This window comes from Punica granatum, chromosome 2 (assembly GCF_007655135.1).
Source record: "Punica granatum isolate Tunisia-2019 chromosome 2, ASM765513v2, whole genome shotgun sequence".
Taxonomy (NCBI): domain Eukaryota; kingdom Viridiplantae; phylum Streptophyta; class Magnoliopsida; order Myrtales; family Lythraceae; genus Punica; species Punica granatum.
In genome coordinates, this window is record NC_045128.1 from 1145528 (window position 1) to 1166285 (window position 20758).

Below are 20758 nucleotides of genomic sequence, written 5' to 3' on the forward strand. Positions count from 1 at the left end.
ATCGTCATCGTCGTTGTCGTCGTCATATCATTATTAGTTAGAAGAATTAATCAACAATAATTATTTGCACAAGTTATTGATATATTACTAGCAGCAATCGCGTGCTGATATAGAAGTATCCATGCGAATTAACATTTCTTTATTGTCTGTCATTTGCCGGTGTGGAGGTTTATTAAAATCTAGAAGAGACTATGATAGTTGAGGAAGAGAATAATATTCATGAACGAATGGACTGATTGAATATTAATGCAAATGAAGGTAATATATGTCAATCGATGCTCGAAGAGCTTTCTATATGCTGTGGGAACTAGATCTAAAAGACTAATACCGACGTGATAGTATGAAGCCCCGACGGCGAGGATCGCAACAGTCCACCCCACTCGGGTGCAGCTTCGATCCCGCGAAACCTCTTCACCCAGCTTCTTTAAGTCAGAAACAAGATCTTCCAATTTAATTAAGGAATCATTCTTAAGCCTAAAGTTAATTAAATGAATGGCTGTTTAAGTTACTATGATTTATTAATTAGTCATCAATAGATTAAAAATTGTAGTGAGATGGCTGTGGAGCAAACAATGTGCAAAATGTAGCAAAAGGAGAAGACGATATAATGAACAACCGAGAACACAGGGAGCCATCTGCACCGCTGCGAAGTCGGCTTTTGAACATTAAGTATTCCCAGCCCGAATCCAGATCTTATTTCTTGAAAATCAATTACCTACGAGCATTGGAGATCCACTCGTGTGATTACTGCAAATGACCGACCCGGTTATATCATCGATAACTCAATTCTCAGTTAGATGCCGAATTATGAAACAGAGAGAGGCATGAAGACCGGAAAATCTGTTGCCGATGTTTCACAGTGCTTCGACATTTTAACTTGGAGATCAAGCAGGTGATAGCATCCCTTTCTCAGCCCATGTGAGCATAAAGAGGCATGGAAAGAAACTAATGTATTTGTCGTTCATGTTTTTTCACATGTTTCATTGTTGGTTGTATAGTCTTTGTCAACTCACGGAGCACTGTCCCAACAATCGATCCTCTGATAGCAGCTGCCCCAAAAAATAGTGTCTCACCAACTATTCTTTCACAGGGTAGATTTGAATGAGTAGTTTATACGGGCTCTTGAAACACATGCTGAAAATCGAGAGATATTTCATTAGGTGCAAACATCGCTCGAGGACATGTTACTCTAAGAGGGGCCTCAATTGGCCAGAGCCCGAGTAACAACTACAGACTGATCAAAGAAAAAACAATGTTACGGTGATAAAAATGATGACATCTCCTATTGCAAGAGTTAGAGCCGATGCTACCCGAGAAAGATATACATTACACAGCTCCCTGGAGTGTCCATAGTAGAACAAGGACACCACAACAAACTTCTACTAATACAAAGGAAACCCCATGAAAAGTTGCAAAATTATTGCAAAGGCCTCTATATCGATTGTATCAATCTTGATTCAACTGCTGTGATGGTTGGTCATAAATGTACCATGCTACATATCATGGAAGAGCCTCCTTATGTGGTCTACATATGCAGGCATTAATGTTACTGGGCATCGTTTGTACTGTAAGCACAAAAGCAGAGTAGTGAGAAAAAGGTACTGGAACCTCCAACTGGAGCAGAAAGAGAGAAGATCAAAGTTCAGTTTGATATCTTGCACAGGGTCTGACTAAGCATAACAATAATGGAATTGTTGCGATAATTTTGTTGCATAATGATATAAAAGTGCGGAGATCTCACCTGGGAAATGTACTTAAATATGCAAGGATAGCAGAAGACAAATCCTGAGACTGTGACAACAGACGGATTTGCTCGCTTCTGGGAGCACAGAGGACATAGTGTCCTGTCTGCTGGCAGTGGCATGCCTTCTTTCGCAACCTATAAGGAGAAAAGAAATGTTTCAGATGAGGTAACCAACTATGATCAAATTGGACAACAGCTGATGGTTAATCTCCGACAAATAAAAGTTATGCTTACTGAATTAAAACATTCTCAGTGAGGACTCTGGTACAAATATTCGTTAGAGAGATGAGATTATGGTTATAAAAGAAGACTGCGTTGATCAATACCTTTGGGGGTGGAGGAGGTGGAGGCGGAGGATACACGGTTGGAGCTGACATTCTCTCTTCAGCAGATTGATACCACCACTCCATCATCTAACAGATGTGCATAACCAGAAAATGCATTTTGCATGTCATTTTTGGATTCCAAAATGCAAACATGTGAATAAGAAAGTCTGAGTCTGGACTCACTTTGAAGAAGAACACAGCAGCAATTAATCCAGTTTGGGCATAGTCGAGCATTGTATAGGCACAGGTGAGTAATGCACCTTGCATAGCCTGCACGATGAAGCACACCGTTCTGTAAATCATATATTACATGGACATATGTGATCATGTGAAGATAGAAATTCACCAATCAACATTGTTAGATACCATGCATACAAGAAGATACATATCAATCAAGATCATGCATCCTCACAAAGCTCCTCAGTCGCAGCCAGGATAATAAGATAGAGATTCTACAGAAAGTGTAATAAAACAAGGAGAGATTTCTCCATAGCCCAAAAAGAGCAGTTCCCGCTTGTTAACGATGTATATCAATTTTGAGACACTGGTTGATCGGAAAAGTGAAAGTTACTTCATCTCATCTATTTATTTTTATTATTATTTTGCAATTCATTTTTTCACGAAGAGTGCCAAAATTTTATATGATCTTGCAGTTTCAAGAAAGTAGACTAGGGGGAAGATGTCTCGAATAAGGTTAGTGCATGTCTCACATATAATACATCAAAGTGAACAAAGAAGAAAGAAGTTTATTGCTCCGTTTGGTTTCGCAGTTAAAATCACAAAAATTTTAACTTTAACTTTAACTCAACACACTACACAATCATTTGGCCTTTTCCACAATCAAAATCAAAGTTATTTTAACTCTGAAACCAAACACACCAATATATATCCGGAGATTGGAAAAGGACAAACCTTCAACCATGGAGGACCACGAAGCCTCTCTCGTTCTTGGCTCCTTATCTTTGAAATTCTTGAAGAGCTATCCATCTACGCATACATGGAGAAAAGAGGCAAGAAAATCGGAGAAATGAGAAGTAGCACCCAGGAAACATTCAATTTTCCAGCATAAGATGTGCAATCGCATCCAACACAATCCACAAAATTCATAAGCTAATTGGAATTATATCCAGGTTAGAAGTCGTATATCATTAGTCTGCTGATTTGTGAGTTCAATACAAGAGTTTATCAATAATGCTTCAAATTTGACTATACCAGTTCTTGTCCAGTGGCTCGACAAACTTGCATCTTCAGTGCATGTAGTCCCAGAGAATAGAAGCCAGTGGCATCCAGCAGATACAACAACTGATACGCAAATGACAACCCTGCCTCACAGGTGCAACTTGAAGTGATTAAATTTCTCATCGCTCTTGAATGGCATACATGTAAGACAGAAATAAATATCAACTAGAAAAAAGTTCCAGAGTGTTTGAGACTCCACAATAGATAATTTTAAAATTGATAAAACCTTCTAAAATTATGCCATAAATTCTAATCACTTGCAAAGTTAATTGGCAAAGGCATACCTTCGCTGCTAGCATGAATCCATGGGAAGCAAACCCCTATAATTTTCTGGATCTTTTTCGTCAAGCGTGTTCTAGTTGATAGTTCTGCATTGGATGTGCCTGTCGAGACTTCAGAATCCTCTCCTCTGTCAAAGTACTCCAAATTCTCAAATCTACCATCTTCATTCCCCCACAAACTTGCTTGAAGTCTGGCTTCCCTTTCTCTATTGTAGATTGAATACAGTTTCGACTTGAAGTATGGCAGGACGACCTAATAGCACAAACCAACTTCACATGTCATATAACCACGAGCAAAAATAAGCTACTTAAGACACATATCAACTACACTGTCAGACAGAACTGATGAACATGAACAGAAATGATAAAGCACAATAGGTGACAGAAGACCGAGCACATGGTGAATTCATAGAAAAGGGAGATTTGATATTATATCAAACTGTGCAAGCATGAACTCAAGATCAACTAGATTGTATAACTATAAATATTTCTTTCCATTTACTGAAAGAAGCTGAGGCTGTACCAAGAAAACAACTGACAGAACTTTTTGGTGCTTTTCTAACCCAGAGTGATGAATCCCATCACCTGAGTTTGGCCGGGCATCATCCTTCTTTGCTCTTATCGTCACTGCTCTTCTTCGCAAGCCATATAGAGATTCGGAGAAAGAAGCATCTGAAAAGGAAAGGAATGGGTGACATTTACACAATGCATGCTGCATTTCATGAAAACGACTATAAAATACTATTTCAGCGGAGTAGGTATAAAAATTAGACAAAAATACAAGATTTACGAGCAGTTCAGTCTAGAGCATTTCATTTTCAGAGCACTGCTTAGAATTTCACATTTACATGGACTCAAACTAAGAGAAGAGTACCCTAAACCCTGAGAACGCTCATATTTTAGAGTACCAAACCACACACTTGGCAAGTGAAAACTACAATTTATTAATAACAAAGTGCAAAAATGGCTATGAATTTCTCGATAGAACTAGGCATCGAGGACAGAAAACCTGTAGTCCGTAAGCTGTGAGTTTCGAGAACCAGCATCAGCAAAGCAAAGAACTCATCTTCGTAATCCAAAACTTTATGGAAGAAAGGCCTCCTCAATGCCAACACCTGCAAAGGACCCATCACCACAAATTCCATCAATCACAAAGCACAACACCCACCAAAGATGCGATAACAATTGAGAAGCTCGCCAGAAAGCTAAAATCCCCATGTGGGAAAGGGAAGTCATAATCGTCCATATGAATAGCATAATTAGGATCAAACCTTCCACCGAATCATGAACAGGGATTTCCTCAACAAATCTCACCAAATCATAAACATATGATACACGGAAGCTACACTAGTCTGTTGCTCGGTTTTGCTCCAGATTATGAAAAGCTTCATTTTCTTTTTAGGATAAGTGTATACACAAAGCTTCAGTCCGTGAATAAAAGGAACGGTATTGACGGGATTGAATACGAGAAGAAGACAAGAAGCTCTAAGCAATGATTGGGAGTTTAGGATAGGGCAGGGCAGAGAAGGGAAGGGAAGGGAAGGGAGGGCTTACACCGAATGAGTAGGTGAGAGCTGCACGGAGACTGGCGGGAAGCTGTTGAGCAGCCGCCATCTCGAAGAAGGTGGGACGAGTCCCTTGCCCGCCCACCTGAAACAACATCTTCCTCCTCCGCCTTCTTCCTCCTTCCTCTTCCTCCGCTCTGCTCTGCTCTCTCTCCCGCTGCGATTTCCCTCTGGGCAGCGGGCACTGCTATTTTTTCATTTGGATTAAATTAAATTACTTCCCTCGGGACGGGAGGCTCCTTAAAAGGGGTTACTTGCCGAGAACAATCCGAGAGCGCTACGTGATCACGGGTCAGGCTATTGTCATTAACGAAATAATGAAATTCGAGAGATCTACATTATCATGTATCGGGTTATTGTCGATAAAAAAATAATAAAAAATTTATTAAATAGTAACCAGATAATTTCTATTTAATAAAAAGATTATTATTTTTAAATATAATAAGATATTTACTGTTAAATAATAATAAAATTATTATTTTATATAAAAACTAATTATGTTAAATATAACAAGTCTCTTACCGGATAACAAATGACTTGCTAAATAATAAAAATCTTTTTATTTTTTAGAAGGTCCATAAAAATGTCCCCATTTTAGGATCCTTCTGACCCTAAACACTCCCATATCTTCATCATATATCGCGTTAAGCTAAATAAGAAAAATGAGGATCAATTTGGACCAATTTGGGTTTCCAAGGACTTATTAAAAATTCACTTATATTATAGCTAGGGGTGTGCGGGTTCGAGTATTTTTTTTTTATACGGTACTTGGATCCTTACCTGTAAGGGACAAATTCCAAGATAACCGGACTATATTCTGTTGAGTCTTAGAACCGGAACATACTCAGAACCTATATTATACCACAGGTTCCGAGTACCCTATTGGAACCTGTAAATTTTTTTGTCTCGCTAAATAAATTCGAAATTGTCTCATTCATAATCAGTAATTACGCAAAACATAATGTTAACATACATTTAGATTTTTTTTAAATTAGTGAGTATATTTTTTAAATATAAGAACATCTGAATATATATAAATATATAATGGAAGAAATTATTATCAGGGTTCGAGTATAGGTTCCGATTCTAGGTACTCCATATGCAAAAACCGAAATCGGAACTGATTTTTATCTATTCCTTATTTTAATACATGGACCTTACTCTATTTTTAATACGAACCGAAATCGAAACTAATTTTCATCGATTCCTTATTTTAATACATGGATCTTACTCTATCTTTAATAGGAGTTACCCGAACCCTACCCTAATTATAGGCTCCGACCGGTTTCGAATATAACCGGTATCCGTGCACACCCCTGATTATAGCACATGGATTCTCCTTTCTTTCTAGCATACCGATTAACCAATGGTTCAATATGCTCCTAATTCCAATCGTCACTAGATCCGATGCAGAAATCGTGGAAAAAATTCATCAACTTTGATCGACTGAAATGGTCATGACCCTTCAATTTAAGGGTCACTTCAAGTGTCCATTGATTTCCCCTCATTTATTAGCCTTCTCAAACAGATAAAACATGACTTTATCCACATTCAAATGCACCCAAAAGAGCCCTTTGTCATGGAAAATGGATGCCTCTTATTGTTTGCACAGCTTATAGAACCCCTAAGTACAAATTTATTCTCAATGTCTGTCTCGACATGGCAGTGAGTGCACCCAAAGCAGCGAAATGACGAATCTAACATACATCTCACTAATTGTCCCCTCTTGCTCGCTTCGCGGATGAGACACCTGGGTGACCATTAACCCAGTCATCATCTTCTATTACTATAGTTTCTGAAGCCTTCTTCCTCTTACTTATGTCCTCGAGTGAAGAGGCATCACTCCTCACATCCAGTCCTTTCGTCGCGTGATCCACTTCTGAGACTTCTGTCTTGCCTTCCATGAGGCTGGACCCACTGGTGTTTGATACCGCAGATGAATTGGCCTTTATGTTGCTGTCCTCCATGAGCTCTCCCTGTTTCTCTAACAGCATTTCCAGATATTTTCCTTGCTTTTCAATCTGCAGCTGAAGTTTCCTCTGAATCTGCAGCATAAGATCGTGGAAATTAAAGATAGTCATTATGATCTTCGAATGAAATTTTGGGCTTTGTTCTTTAATTAGACACCAAAATGCTTACCTCAAGCTGTTCATGGAGTTGCTTTTGAACTTCCACTTGCAGACGCAATGCTTCAGTGATACTCATGCTCCTACAAACACAATTAAGGGATAAATCTTTTATTTCAATATTATTGCCAAAGTATCCAAGTATGAACTAGTCTATGCATGATGAAATGTAAATACTTCAAGGAATAGAAATTAATAAAGCACAGTGTAATTTTAAGATTGGGGCTCAATAATATACTAACGTCTTCAAGTCCAGACATTTCATGTCCTCGACAGTACCCGATGTCTTTTCCGACGATTCTGGACACAAAACATTTAATAAGTAAAGAAATCAATAGAAGGGAATCACAATTGAATTCTGACCTCATTCATATTTGGCAAAAATCAGGACAAAGAGGAATTCACTTTCCCAAAATATAAGAGGAAAGGATTCTCACCTTCCCCTTCTATCGAATCTGGCTTGAAATGGGCAGACCTGTACTTCTGGAAACCATAAAATATTTCAACAGTATCATAAGCATAAAACAAAATGATCATGAAATTAATGCAAAAATAAAACGGTTGAAAACAAGACATACTTGCAGGTGGCTTTTTACATGATAAATTGTAAGGCCTTCAACTTTCATGAGATTTAGGACACCTTTTGGAGTAGCCCCTGAAAGTTCAGATCATAAGTCAACAGAAAATCACACACCTCCTCCTCAAACGGGAAAAATGATAATAGAAAGAATGAGATTTCCCATGACATCCCAGCTTTTATACAGGGTTATCAAAATCAATACGCACGTTCACTACCACCGAGCTTGTTGACAGCCTCAACAAAGGACTCGTGAAGCTCTGGTGTCCAACGCATGCGAGGTTTGCTTGAGCCTGCAGTAGACTGTTGGGGGGGACCCATGCAGAACTCTCCTGAATGTGAAGGCTGTAGCTGATGAACCTGGGGCTGTTGCAGAGGAGCATCCTAAGAAATTTAGGAAATGTTAAAGCAAACCAATCTTCTAATGCTTAAACTTTTATGGATGTGTATCAGTTATGTATTTTAAGACCAGCTTTGCAGATCTCCATCACGTGCAAGCCAGGCTTGAGACAGATGCTGGAATAATACAAAGAGAAAGGGATGGAATAGACGCGTAGAAATCAGGGTAATTAAAACTCCGAGGTGAAATGAGAAGTAAACCTTTGGTTTTGGGTCCATAGTAGCAGCCTTCGACAGAATTTTGCTCCAATCCGAATCCATCGCATCCTCAACAGATATCACCTGCTCTGGCAATTCCTGCCAAGTAATTCTCTTTGGCTGGTCGTCAGTTGCCATGACGTCGCTGCTAACCTCTACCTGAGTATGTTGGACAGGGGCATTTTCGGAAAAATTGAAAAATTCTTGGAGCGAGTCCGTATCCCATGGGACTCCTCTGCTTTCTTCAGAGCAATCAGTCAATAGTAGGTGCGGAGATTGGGATCCACACATGGAAGGTGCATTGGTAGATGATTGAGGAATGAAAGGAGAATTACGAGAATGATGCCTTTCATGCTGCAGGTCAGAATAAGCGGGAGGGTAATATATATCATTGGGGAACCCCGAACTAGGTGGGCATGTGTTCCCACAGATCCTGTTTGCAGAGAACATCTGAGTCGTTTGTGGGTAAAGGGGATGCATTATCAGCTTCTTGGTTCGCGAAATCTGAAAAGAGTAGCTATTAAGGAATGAAAAAAACAAGGGGAAGATGAGACACGTGCTTTTCATAAATTCCGTTCAACCAGCAACTCAGACCCCGACCCTAACATAAAGATGGCCTGTAAAATTTATTGTCCATATCGAATATCAATGAACTGAACTTCAGTTAATGATCCATCTGGTACAAGCTTGTCTAGAATACTACCTCATTACTTACATTCCATTTCTCTCAGCACCAACAGGCAATAGATTAACCCCTAATGAGCACCGTTTTATTGCTTATTATATGCAGATACTTATCAGGAAATCTTTGTCTACTCCCAAATATCTGAACGAACTAGATTTGGTTTCGGCCAATTGTTTTCGCTCTCTCCCTCAGCAAGCAGACTCCAAATCTGAACCTGAATTTCATATTAACAACTTGGTCCCTGCATATCACCCATACTTACCAATTAAAGCAGAGCCGACTCTCAGCTCAGCTGATAATTACCATCAGGCGAAATTTCTCATACGAATTTCCACAGAAACCTTCCGTACCACCGAAAGTTTCACTTTCGCCACCTAAAGCTTAATATCAATTTGGCCACTTTCAACTCAGCCCAACCATTTCAGGATCCTCGATCAATCCCTGATGAATGATTCACAACAACAACACAGAAAGCACGTAAATTTCCAATCGTCGAAGGGTAACAACGAAAGACAAACACATACCGCGAGCACAGAACCGCCAATTCGGCGCCATGAATGCCCCGAACAAGAGAAGAACAAATTCTTACGTTAAAATTCCATGACGCACGCATGCAAGCGCCCATTGAATGGGAGAAAACCCTTTTGGATGAGATTCCCAATTGGGTATCGAAAAAATACATACACGATGTAATTATGCGAACACATGCAGAACATAGAACGAGGAGAATCGACAGCAAGAAGTAGTGGGGAGCATGAAAGAAAGATGAAGTTCCATACGATAGGGGGAGCTGAGGAGCGATGAAACAGGAGGAGCTGCTGCTGGCGATGAAGCGGACGCAGAGAATCGAAAAGGAACAGCCATAGCTTCGAACAAGAAGAGGGCGAAGACGGAGATTCTGATTGACACTGGCCCCTTCCTTCTTCTTTTTTTTAAATTAATTATTTTTTCTTAAAATAAGTTTGCCCTCTTGACTTAATAATACTTTCCAAAAAGAAAATACAAAGAATAATTAATATTAATAATCAATATAATAAAAGCAATCTATGGACATGATCCGATCATATATCATCTTTAATTTGATAGATTGAAATTGCCTCTTCATCGCATTGAAGAAGTAACGATTAAATTTAAGTTCAATAGCGTAGGAGACTCCCTTATATATAATCAAAGATGTTTCACTTTCAATTTTCGATCGAAAGAATTTGGAGTGTTTACTTTGTTTTGGTCTCGATAACTTTACTGGGCAATGGTCTCTTCGTAATCAAAAGTAAAATAAACAAACAACAATAAAAAATTAAAATAAATAAATAAGTTAATTAATTGGAGCATCATAGTGGCAATTGCGAAGAACCTTTGTGGGTAATTTCGAGGGGAATGATGAATGATGCAAGAGAGGACGTATTCGGCCACTTCTGTCTTCCCATCGCGGTTGTTATCAGGTGGAGACGCGTCTGAGCAGAACAGATTCTTCATCAGTCTCTGACCGTAGATTTTGTCGTGGACGTTGTGCATGACTAAATCGGACGGTTGTGATTTGAAGGAGGGCTTTGGTGATGGTGTGAGCGGCAAGCCGATGATACCGAGAGAGAGGTCGCCGGTGGGCCACAGTTGAGATGTTAAGAACCTTTTCTTTTATTGGTCCACTCGTCAAAATGCTCTTTCCTTTCTCACTTCGCTTTTTAGTTCTCTCTCCCCCTCTTTTTTTCTTTTCTTTTTTTTTTTACTAGACGCTGCACGAAATTTATATATCTAAGCATATGATATATCAAGGATGATATGCAAAAATCTTTATTAAATTACAAATTTTCACTTATTTATGTTTATCTTCATAGTTATATAAAACTTAAATTATATATTTGATGGAAACTAATATCCCGTTTGGTATACGAGAATGAAACGTAATAGAAATATATTTTCCTACTATATTTTTTATATGGAGACACTTGTGTGAGTTAGAAAGTACATTTCATTTGGAGAAATATTTTTTCACAACATGACAGATGGTCATTCATTCAAAAACTTAAGAGCTCATTCCACCATTTCTTTTAGTTTTATATATCTAAACATATGATATGATATTATGAAAAATAATTCAAACTAAATTTAATCATTCATATTTCTATATGTTGCGATAAAAATATGATCAACGCAAGTGCACGTTATCGAATAAGTAATATTGAGTGAATAAGAGTATCGTCCCATGGAGACTGATCTAGACCTCAATAAATTAGCAAAACTATCACAACTAGTTTTTTTTACATACGATCAATTTTTGACAAGTGGAATAAACTAAATCTAAAAACTAATCTAAGCGATAAAATAAATACGAGTAAAATCGATGGAGATGAATCTAGAACTATCAATTTTTCCTAGTACCTTATACATAATCTGTCTTTATCTCCCTATTCTATCAAATTCATGAATTACTAACCTAGTGTTTTATAATCTTTCTACGTCTCTTCTAAGTACTGCAAAACCGTATTCCCTGTATCGAATTACCTAAAACCCTAATTGACTAACTAAAATGTTTAGGTGTATTCCTATCTCTCACACGAATTAGTCGGTTTTCCAACTCAAACTAATTTTAGGTTATCATATCCACAACTTAACCCAATATCCTCTTCCGAGCTCTTCTAGATTTTCTAATAAAATTAATTGGTGATCAGACAATTAATCGCATTAAGAACAAGATAGAATAACCAATTCAATCGAATTCAATAGATATAGAGAAAATAATTCAAAATTTTATATAAAAGTACTAGGTTCCATTGAAGTCCTAGATAAGGAGTTTAGCTCATGATCGTAAAGATAAATATCAAATCCCTAGAAAAAAAAACATGAACATGGTAACAAGGGTTGGAAGAAAAATGAGAAAGAATAATTTAGCCGGTTCTTCAATTCGAGCCACGGTTGTCACGATCTCGATCTCCACCTCTTCTTGCTCCCAAAGTTCATGTCTCTCCCTTCTACGTGTGAATGAACGTTCAACACTTTTTTTCTAGGTTAAACGTCCAAAAAGGCCATCCCTAGAATGTCCGAAATCTCTCTCTATGAAAAGATATTGTTTCCTAATTTAAACCACCTAAATAGGATTTTTTTTATCTCTAGAATTATTATAACTATCTAATTAAAAATATGTAAAAATATCTCCACTATTAACCTCCTCTTAGAACTCTTATGTCCTGTTTGGATTCCCAAACACTTAATTTTAACTTTAACTTTAACTTTAACTCAACACACTACACAACAAAAACACACATTTCCCAAGTGAAAAATTCTAACTTTAACTTTAACTCAACACACTACACAATAAAAACACACGTTTCCCAAATCAAATTTATAATCACATATCATTTGTCATTTTCCACAATCAAAATTAAAGTTACTTTAACTCTGAATTCAAACACACCATTAGTATCCAGAAAAATCTTGAACTAAAAAGAGTCGGAGTGAGCTAAAGGCAGCAACCCTCCAATTTCGCGGGGGTCGTCCAAGTCTGTAATTTCTGTCGCACATTGAATTTCTTTCAATCATATCTTCCTTGTCCGAACTCTGATTGACGAGTTGTTGAACTGTTACGCTCCTAACTCGATGGGCTTTCCATTGATATGCAATTTGTACCATTTTTACTTCCAGTTTAGCCTGTTCAAAATACCGAAAACTTAGGGTGTGTTTGTTTTCGGAAAAATATTCAACTCAATTCAACTCAACTCCACTTATCTTCAATTCAACATCACAATCATTACTTTTTTTATTTTTAAAATTTTTTTAACCATTCAATTCAATTTTTAATATTAAATTCTCTCAACTATTCATTACTTTTTCACAATTCAACAACACAATCATTATTTTCTCTCAATTATTTATTATTTTTCACACTTTTTCTCATAATTCAACCATACAATCATTACAAACCAATTAAAATCAAAACTCAACTCAACTCAACTCTCAATCCAAACGCACTCTTAGAGGTTGCAAAAACTCAATTCATGAACTAACTCCCAAAATACCTAAAAACTCCAAAAAGCTCTTTAAAGTCTAAAATCCTACCAAAATGTAAATGTATGCTAATTAGGCTATAAACCTACTAAAACTAACCTAAACTCGAGAATTTAACTCCAAATAAATGCATAAAAGCTATCAAATAACTTTATTTTCATAGAGTTAACATTATAGTTCAATCTAAAAATCAATAATTTTCTCTCAATATAATTATAGTCACCATACAAAAATTTATTCCTTTCCGTTGTACCAAACAGGACTTAAGAGTGATTTAGAGTATGAAAAGATTTGATAATCTTCATACGAAGTATGAATCGTCATTCTTGATAGGATATATGTAAGTGAGACCTTTACTCTAAGCAAAATGCGAAGATCTTTTTAAAATTTTAGCGGACAACATATATACTTATAAGTAAAATTCCAATGAAGTTCATATAAAAGATACATAGCTGGATTTTCAATTTATCCACCCCCCCATTGTTTTTTATTTTTTGTTTTTTGGGGCTCAAAACTCTGCCTATTTCTTGTTATTTCTTATATGTATGTAAAGACATAAAGCTACTAACAAATTTATGAATAAAACAGGTGCTTAAAAATCAAAACCAACTCATTTCTTATTTTGTTTAGTATTGTACCTTTACAAAGTTCTTTTTCCCGTTCCTTTATGTTTTTCCGATAGAGAAGGGGCTGAAGCCAAACGATAATTAAATTAAACGCGTTCCCCTTTTTTTACAAACGCAGTCCCATATATCCTCATAGCAACTTCCTTTTCAATTACAATGTTTCTAATTTTTTTCGTTTACTCATTTTTACGTACTTAGGCTCCAACATGAAATACACACATATCAATATATTTCATGCAAAGAAGGGAAAAAGAGAAGCTTTACATCTAAAAACTCTATAACTATCTATATCCGCAAATATTTATCTACATTTATTTCAGAATTTTCCAAATTAAAAATAAATTTACATTATTCAAAATTTTCAAACCGCAATAATGCGTAGCTACTAGCATAATAATTTTGCAGTGGCAATGGAGAAAAAAATATCATAAAAAATACATTTTATTAGTGAGAGAATTATCCCAAAAATCACGTCTTTCAAAATGAACTATTTAGAACTTCTTTTGCAAATTGACCTAACAGTATAAAGGGTAGTCCATGACATTAAAATGTACTTATATTCGTATCTAAGACAAAGGATATGCCCTGTGTAGTGGAAAAAACATTCATAAGAATATAAGATTGGAAGCAGAAATGGTTCGAGTTAAATTTGTGGATGAAAGACAATATGGGATATCAGATTGGGGCTGGCTTGTTCCTCGATGTAATCGAAGTATTGACTATCCATTGAACTTGCCCTTTTTTGTTTTCCCGTATATAGTTTCATACATGGATTTGCAATTCTTATAGTTTCTTTTTAATAGAAGTTAACCTTTTGTTTTTTTTTTTTTTGAGGACAATCTGTCTATATATAGTATATAGGTAATTAAGATAGACGCCAAACTTATGTGATGATAAACCTCCGTCCGCGCAATGAAAAATCATCACATAGACTTCTCCGCCAGTAATTATGCGTTTTATGGTTAATCGAATCTTCAAAATTTCTGTACAATCTGTCTGCCCGAATTAAATTGTTGCAGGTTGAATTAATTGATTGCTGACTTCCACATATAATTCTTTCAATTGCCATCTCTCAATCTTCCCCTTTCTCGCACAAAATATACATACATATATAAAATGCCAAAATGGAATGGGTAATCTGATCATCATTTATCGTCACCGGAATCACATCATGGACACGTTTGGTTCGAGTATGGTTAGAATACAAGGAAAGTGAAGATTGAAGGAACAATTTAATTATAGAATCATTTTACCTAGTTTGTAGGTCAAAAGGTGAGATTATTGCATTTGATAAATATTTTGAATTACTGCAAAAATAAGATGTGAGTCCCACAATTGTAATCTATCGATTTGCTCAATATTTTGGTCATTTCAGTGTTGGTTGGCATCACTTTGTTTCATCAGGATTTGGTTGCGCTGGTTTTGCTATGCGTTTTGAATGGAGATGTAATATTAGATCTAATAAATTGGATTGTTTATTATCCTCACTAATTAGTGTCGTGAAATTTTTTACTACAGGATTCCCTCCTTTCTTTGAGAACTATTAGCGATCCCCTGTGTTATGCATGGGATGACATAAAACATGTAATGAAAAAATTAAAAACTTATATATAGTGTCCAAATATCGCCTTAGCAAATTTGAGAGGGGTATATAAAATTTCTTTAAAATTTTATTATAAATAAAATTAAAAAGAAAAGGAAAAAGTAACAAAAAATTGAAATGGACGGATAAAGCTTGGAACAGAAGAAATGGGGAGAGGAGGAGAAGTGAGGGGGGAGGAGTGGGAGAAAAACATTTAGGAAAATGGGTAATTATGTAGATAAAGTTATAAATACATTATATTTTTTCAGTATGAAATCATGATATTCGAAAGTTCAATTGGATCCCGACTAATCTAGTCGAGTCGGGTTGACTCACTAAGGGATAGAGCTTTTCCAGCGTAGATTTTTTCCATTCACAAGACTTGAACTCGAGACCTTATTTAAGGAGAACATGTGCGAACCGCTTGAACTAATCCACTTTAGTTATATAATTATGTTTTTAATCATGTGGTTATTATTATGTTTAAGGAGTTTTTTGGAAACTAAGAGTTAGATAAAAACCTTTCTTCTAATTAACTGTATAATTGTATAGATTAAGATCAGTCAACTAACTGAAAGCCTCATTAATTGAAGAGCCTAAATACAAAATAACATAACATAACATAATATAATTACATGTAAATGATATAAAAGTTTCTGGTAGAAGTAGGACACTGGCGTTGCACTTTTCTTAAAATGAACATCCCAGTTTTAAAAGCAACAGAGAATATAGATATTATTTGACTATATATCAATCAATTGTTTAAAATGTCATCAATTGTTTGATTGAAAATATCACTTATAAAAATTACAGGAGATTCTCCTTAAGATATAGAATTCCACAAACTCAAGAGGATTGGATTGTTCTTTCACATAAAATGTAAATAGAACACAAAAACTAATTTGTCGTTTGGAACGCAACTTATGTATAAATATAATTCCTTACCAAAAGAATGTATAAATTTAATTTCAAAAACTTAAAAGTTTTTCGATCACAAGCAAAATAGATATACGTCAAACAATGACACGAAAGGCCCTCACTGTAGGACCCTATTTACAAATCATCAACTAAATACTGATGTGCAAATGTCCCCGCATTAGTAGAAGTTAACCTTTAGTAATGTTAAAGAGGGAAAGAGGACTTGAATATGGGAGATGGCAACAATAATATACCTACGTTTTTATATCTGTCATGAAGATGAAAAGATGCTATAGTTATTCAGTTGATCTTCTAAAAAGGTCATCAATATCATATCACAGGCTTCACGGAAGCTAATGCGGTCAATGTGTCAATAAAACGAAAAGTTATTGGGTAATCTTATCTGCGCTACGTGGCGTGAAAAAACACCAATTAAATTATATGAACTGGAGAAATTGGTACTAATTATTCGGATAATTGTCATAATTATTTTTCATCAAATAATTTTTATTGATTTTTTCTCACAATGTCAGTAGATAGAATCATTTAAAATTTTCACCAATAAAATAGATTGAGAATGGAATGATACGGAAGTGTGTTTAATTGGGACTCAACAATTAATTGGGTGAAACACTGGATTTGAGTAATGAAATTTTCCTCAATATTACTATTTTCACAAGAGCCTTCTATATTGAAGTTATGAGAGCTTTAACATAAGCTCTTTGGTAAACTCTCAGCATGGTTGATTGGTTCTTTGCATCCCGTACATTAATATTCCCATTAATATTTACATTAATTTTAGAATTTTCAAAATTTTCTCTAATTATTCAATTTTTCTTAAATGTCCAAATATTTTCCTATCGCCATCCCCGAAATCTCCCAAACCCCAAAAAGCCTCCCTCATATCTCTTTTGCGTCATTTGCACCATCTTTCTCTTTCCTCATTCCCAATCATTAAAAATAAATTATTATTATAAATATTTATTAATTATTCTTGAATTGGCATAAAATTCTCCTTGATTATTATTACATATCATTTTTTCCGAACTTTCTTATATTATTAGGCTAATATTCTCATAGATGAATTATGTATATTTTTCTTTTACATATTGATAGAATATATTTTAATCAACTGAAACTTTTTGAATCAATATTATTATTTGGTTGAAATAATGTATAATTATATTAATATATAAAAACATTCTTCAAGCAAAGTTGTCATAAAAAAAAAATCAAGCAAATTACTGAAGTGAAATAGTGTCCATAGATGCACTCAAAAGAATGAACCTAAAATGACAAAAAAAAAACATAATCAAAAGAAGATAAGCTTTACTAACAAAGTTGGTGCAAGCGATTCAACACTTATCTCTTTAAGATAAGGTTCAAATTCAAATCTTGTGATGAATGAAGAAAATTCTTGATTGTGAGAGCTTTATCCTTTAGCGAGCCCACTTGACTCGAACTAGATTAAGCATGGTCCGTTTCAGATACCAGGATACTCACCAAGAAAGAGTATTATATTTTTTTGGGTGAATAAAGAATAATAGACTTTATCAAATATTGTTTCTATCATTTCTTCTTTGTATTATTTCTTGAACTCCGATTTTAAAATATTTCCCATCCTTTACATACCTTTAAATTTTATTACAAAATATTTCATTTTAAATATCTTCAGTAAGATTTTTTCATTGACAACCAGTCACATGGTATATATATAATAGATATTAAAGCTATTCTCAATTACTAGTATGTATCTTTTTCTGGGTTAATTTCCAATTATATATTTCATGCCATCTATAATTAGTACAAACTTTGTAAATTCAATTTACAGTATAACAAGAGAAAATATAGAGTACAAAATTAGTTAGTAAAAAGTCATCATTAAATGATATTTTTTAAAATATAAATCAATCAAAGTATATAAATAAAAACGATCGCGCAATGTACGGCCATGATGAAACCTAATTTATGTTTATTTAATTCATCTGGAATTATAAATTTTCCGTTTCCTTTTGCTCTAATTTCTTCTTGCTATAACTTTTTCTTTTTTTTTCCCCTTTATTGTAGGGGTATAAAAAAAATCCAAAGTGAAAACTGACAGAAAACGGAGAGGAGCAGACAACCAGAAACCTCTGTCAAAATGCAAGAAAATAGTGGTGATAGGAACAAATTTTCATTGACGACTTCCCTAAGAATACGCGCTGACCCATCTGTCTTAACAAAAACCATTTCTCTTTTAAGTCCACACAATTCCCCTCAATCAAATGTTCCTAGGACCACGACCAAAAGAGACCTCTTCTTTACCTCCCTCACCATCATCCTCGGTGGCGTGTGGGCTGGAACGCCGCCTTCCCTGACGCCACCGGCCTCCACGTCTCGTTGACCTAGAGTTTCCATTGGTTAAAACCCTGCCGCTTGAGGTGCGACATCAATGGCTCCTCAAGTCTCCACCGGGAGGCTTCTGGAGCTCAGCCTGATCTCGGCCCAGGACTTGGCCCCGGTGTCCAAGTCCATGCGCACCTATGCTGTTGCGTGGGTCACGCCCGACCGCAAGCTCACGACACGCGTGGATGAGAACGGCGCAGCCAACCCCACTTGGAACGAGAAGTTTGTGTTCCGCGTCGATGATGCTGCCTTGGAGTCCAACACCTCCGAAGTCACGATCGAGATCTACGCCCTCACGTGGCTCCGTGTTGTACTCACTGGCATCGTCCGTGCCCGACTTTCGGACCTCGTCCCTCCTTCGGCTAGGAAGCTGAACAGGAACGTCACCGCCACGCGGTTCTTCACCCTCCAAATAGCCCGCCCGTCAGGTCGTCCGCAGGGAACGATGAACATCGGGGTCTCGCTCATTAATGCCCCCCTTCGGAGCATGCCGCTCCAGTCGGAGGTCAGCGTCACGACCTATGGCGCCACAGAAGTAACGGTGAAGGGAAAGGAAAAGAACTTGCCCGTCAAGGATCAAAGGAACCCTAACAACAAGAAGATCCAGTTGTGGCGATCCCATAGCGAGAGAACTGATGATAGGTACCGTAAAAAAACCAATTGAATTACTAACATATGTTTATGTTAGACTTCGTACAAGATCATTTACCATTATCGAATAATAAATTCTCAATCATATATTATCCTAGCAGATTCTGTCCGTATTATCCGGCGAGTTCGGTGTATAATGAATCCATGGTTAATGGATCCCAAGTGGGGTTGAGGCATAGAGGTGCCGGAAGCGTGGTTGGTATGGGTTCCCTAGTGTCATCCATCGGGCCATCGGCTTCGATCGTGGCTGCAGCAATAGCCAAGGGTATCTATCCGAGGCGGGCAAATGCTTACAATGACGACGGCGGGAGCTCGATCCTGTTAGAAACAATGGCAGAGACAGAGAGCGCTGAGGGGCTGAAGACAAAGATAGACAGGTGGCGAACGGAACTTCCACCTTTGTATGACCGAAAGAGCGGGAAGCCAAACCCTAGAGGAGGCCATGCACGGAGGCGAAGGCACAGCGACGGAGGGGCCGGGCTGTTTTCGTGCTTTGGCAATGCATACGGGTGTGAGTTCGCCATTAGCTGTGGTGGCGGTGGCGGCAACAAGAAGAAGCATAAGTGATCTGCTTTGCCACGGACGGACTAAACTTGAACCCAAGGCTAAATGAAGATGCGAGCCGCCTTAGACAGCTCTCTCTAAGTCGATTATCCTTTTATAATATGCATGGTTAAGTCGATCAAGGCTTGTGTAATCATATAAAGTCTAAGTGAGAAAACCCGAATACTAATCAGAGTTATATATATATCGACATATATCCGACCTTTTTCTTGGATATATAACTCTAAATTTAATTGGCTCCTGGCTAGGAACAGGGATGGCTAGATGGGACCGATCGACGTTGACCTAATAGCACGAGACAGATGAATTGCATAAACATTTGCCTTGAGTTCGGGAGCTAGTGGACTAATGTAGATCGGCTGGGCTCTTGTGGACTGTGGAGGGTGCATATGGAATAGCGAAGAACGTATATATGTGTCAATGGTCATAGTCCATGTATTTTTCGGATTTTCTAATGGCATTATTAGTTTCTCTGAATTTCTCTTAATTTTCAATTTTCCGTTTTCACTTCAAACTGAAAGAAGAGAAAGTGAGAAAAGAATGGCGGCAATTAAGTTGCCATGTTGCGTGTAAATTCTTGAATTTGTGCTTCTCTTTTTCTCTTTTCTATAATCCACTTCTCAAGCTATTATGAATTTCTTTGCATGTCGACCCTCTCTCTATATATATACTTAGATGTCTATCAGTGTATGCACTGATAATTTAGTGGAATTTGTGAAATTGTCATTGTGATGTGAATTATTTTGATGGTATTAGTTTACGTGTAACCCAACAATTTTAAAAGAAAAAAGAAGCAACTTATTAATTTTTTTTAATTAAAAGAAACGAAGAAGAAGAAGAAAGGGAGGAGAAATTGAAACTTCTTTTCACAGCCGTTAATGGAGATTGGA

General features: G+C 36.6%; 3 protein-coding genes across 5 annotated transcripts; 1 reads left to right on the top strand and 2 right to left on the bottom strand.

Moving 5' to 3' along the window:
* Positions 1–1132: 1132 nt before the first annotated feature.
* LOC116197907 (peroxisome biogenesis protein 12) lies at positions 1133–5433 on the bottom strand. Its single transcript, XM_031528179.1, has 10 exons — positions 5145–5433; positions 4600–4705; positions 4114–4262; positions 3594–3843; positions 3283–3392; positions 2983–3057; positions 2254–2340; positions 2071–2157; positions 1742–1879; positions 1133–1565 (listed from the first exon to the last, which is right to left on the bottom strand). Exons 1-10 carry the CDS (start codon positions 5250–5252, stop codon positions 1494–1496), a joined length of 1182 nt encoding a protein of 393 aa, XP_031384039.1. The 5' UTR covers positions 5253–5433; the 3' UTR covers positions 1133–1493.
* Positions 5434–6619: 1186 nt separating this feature from the next.
* On the bottom strand, positions 6620–10076 carry LOC116197867 (protein PHR1-LIKE 1-like). 3 transcript variants are annotated; one of them, XM_031528124.1, is made up of 9 exons: positions 9920–10076; positions 9403–9581; positions 8459–8959; positions 8068–8224; positions 7860–7936; positions 7719–7764; positions 7524–7581; positions 7295–7364; positions 6620–7200 (listed from the first exon to the last, which is right to left on the bottom strand). In XM_031528124.1, exons 3-9 carry the CDS (start codon positions 8933–8935, stop codon positions 6868–6870), a joined length of 1218 nt encoding a protein of 405 aa, XP_031383984.1. In that variant the 5' UTR covers positions 8936–8959; positions 9403–9581; positions 9920–10076; the 3' UTR covers positions 6620–6867. The 3 variants fall into 3 exon arrangements, with proteins under 3 accessions (XP_031383984.1, XP_031383982.1, XP_031383983.1); XM_031528122.1 differs by having other exon boundaries at positions 8068–8242; XM_031528123.1 differs by having other exon boundaries at positions 8068–8242; positions 8459–8972.
* Positions 10077–18559: 8483 nt separating this feature from the next.
* On the top strand, positions 18560–20265 carry LOC116196423. Its single transcript, XM_031526128.1, has 2 exons — positions 18560–19295; positions 19406–20265. The coding sequence occupies exons 1-2, from the start codon at positions 18700–18702 to the stop codon at positions 19869–19871; spliced, it is 1062 nt and encodes a 353-aa protein (XP_031381988.1). The 5' UTR covers positions 18560–18699; the 3' UTR covers positions 19872–20265.
* Positions 20266–20758: the final 493 nt, after the last annotated feature.

Bases quoted from the DNA above. Each gene is read 5' to 3' on its own strand.
- LOC116196423 (XM_031526128.1), top strand. From the start codon at position 18,700: ATGGCTCCTCAAGTCTCCACCGGGAGGCTTCTGGAGCTCAGCCTGATC. The intron at 19,296-19,405 runs GTACCGTAAAAA...TTATCCTAGCAG, and splicing joins AGCGAGAGAACTGATGATAG to ATTCTGTCCGTATTATCCGG.
- LOC116197867 (XM_031528122.1), bottom strand. From the start codon at position 8,935: ATGCATCCCCTTTACCCACAAACGACTCAGATGTTCTCTGCAAACAGG. The intron at 8,243-8,458 runs GTTTACTTCTCA...TAAATTTCTTAG, and splicing joins CTATGGACCCAAAACCAAAG to GATGCTCCTCTGCAACAGCC. The intron at 7,582-7,718 runs GTGAGAATCCTT...TTTTGTGTCCAG, and splicing joins AGATTCGATAGAAGGGGAAG to AATCGTCGGAAAAGACATCG.
- LOC116197907 (XM_031528179.1), bottom strand. From the start codon at position 5,252: ATGTTGTTTCAGGTGGGCGGGCAAGGGACTCGTCCCACCTTCTTCGAG. The intron at 3,393-3,593 runs GTATGCCTTTGC...CCTGTGAGGCAG, and splicing joins GATTCATGCTAGCAGCGAAG to GGTTGTCATTTGCGTATCAG. The intron at 1,880-2,070 runs GTATTGATCAAC...TTCTCCTTATAG, and splicing joins CACCTCCTCCACCCCCAAAG to GTTGCGAAAGAAGGCATGCC.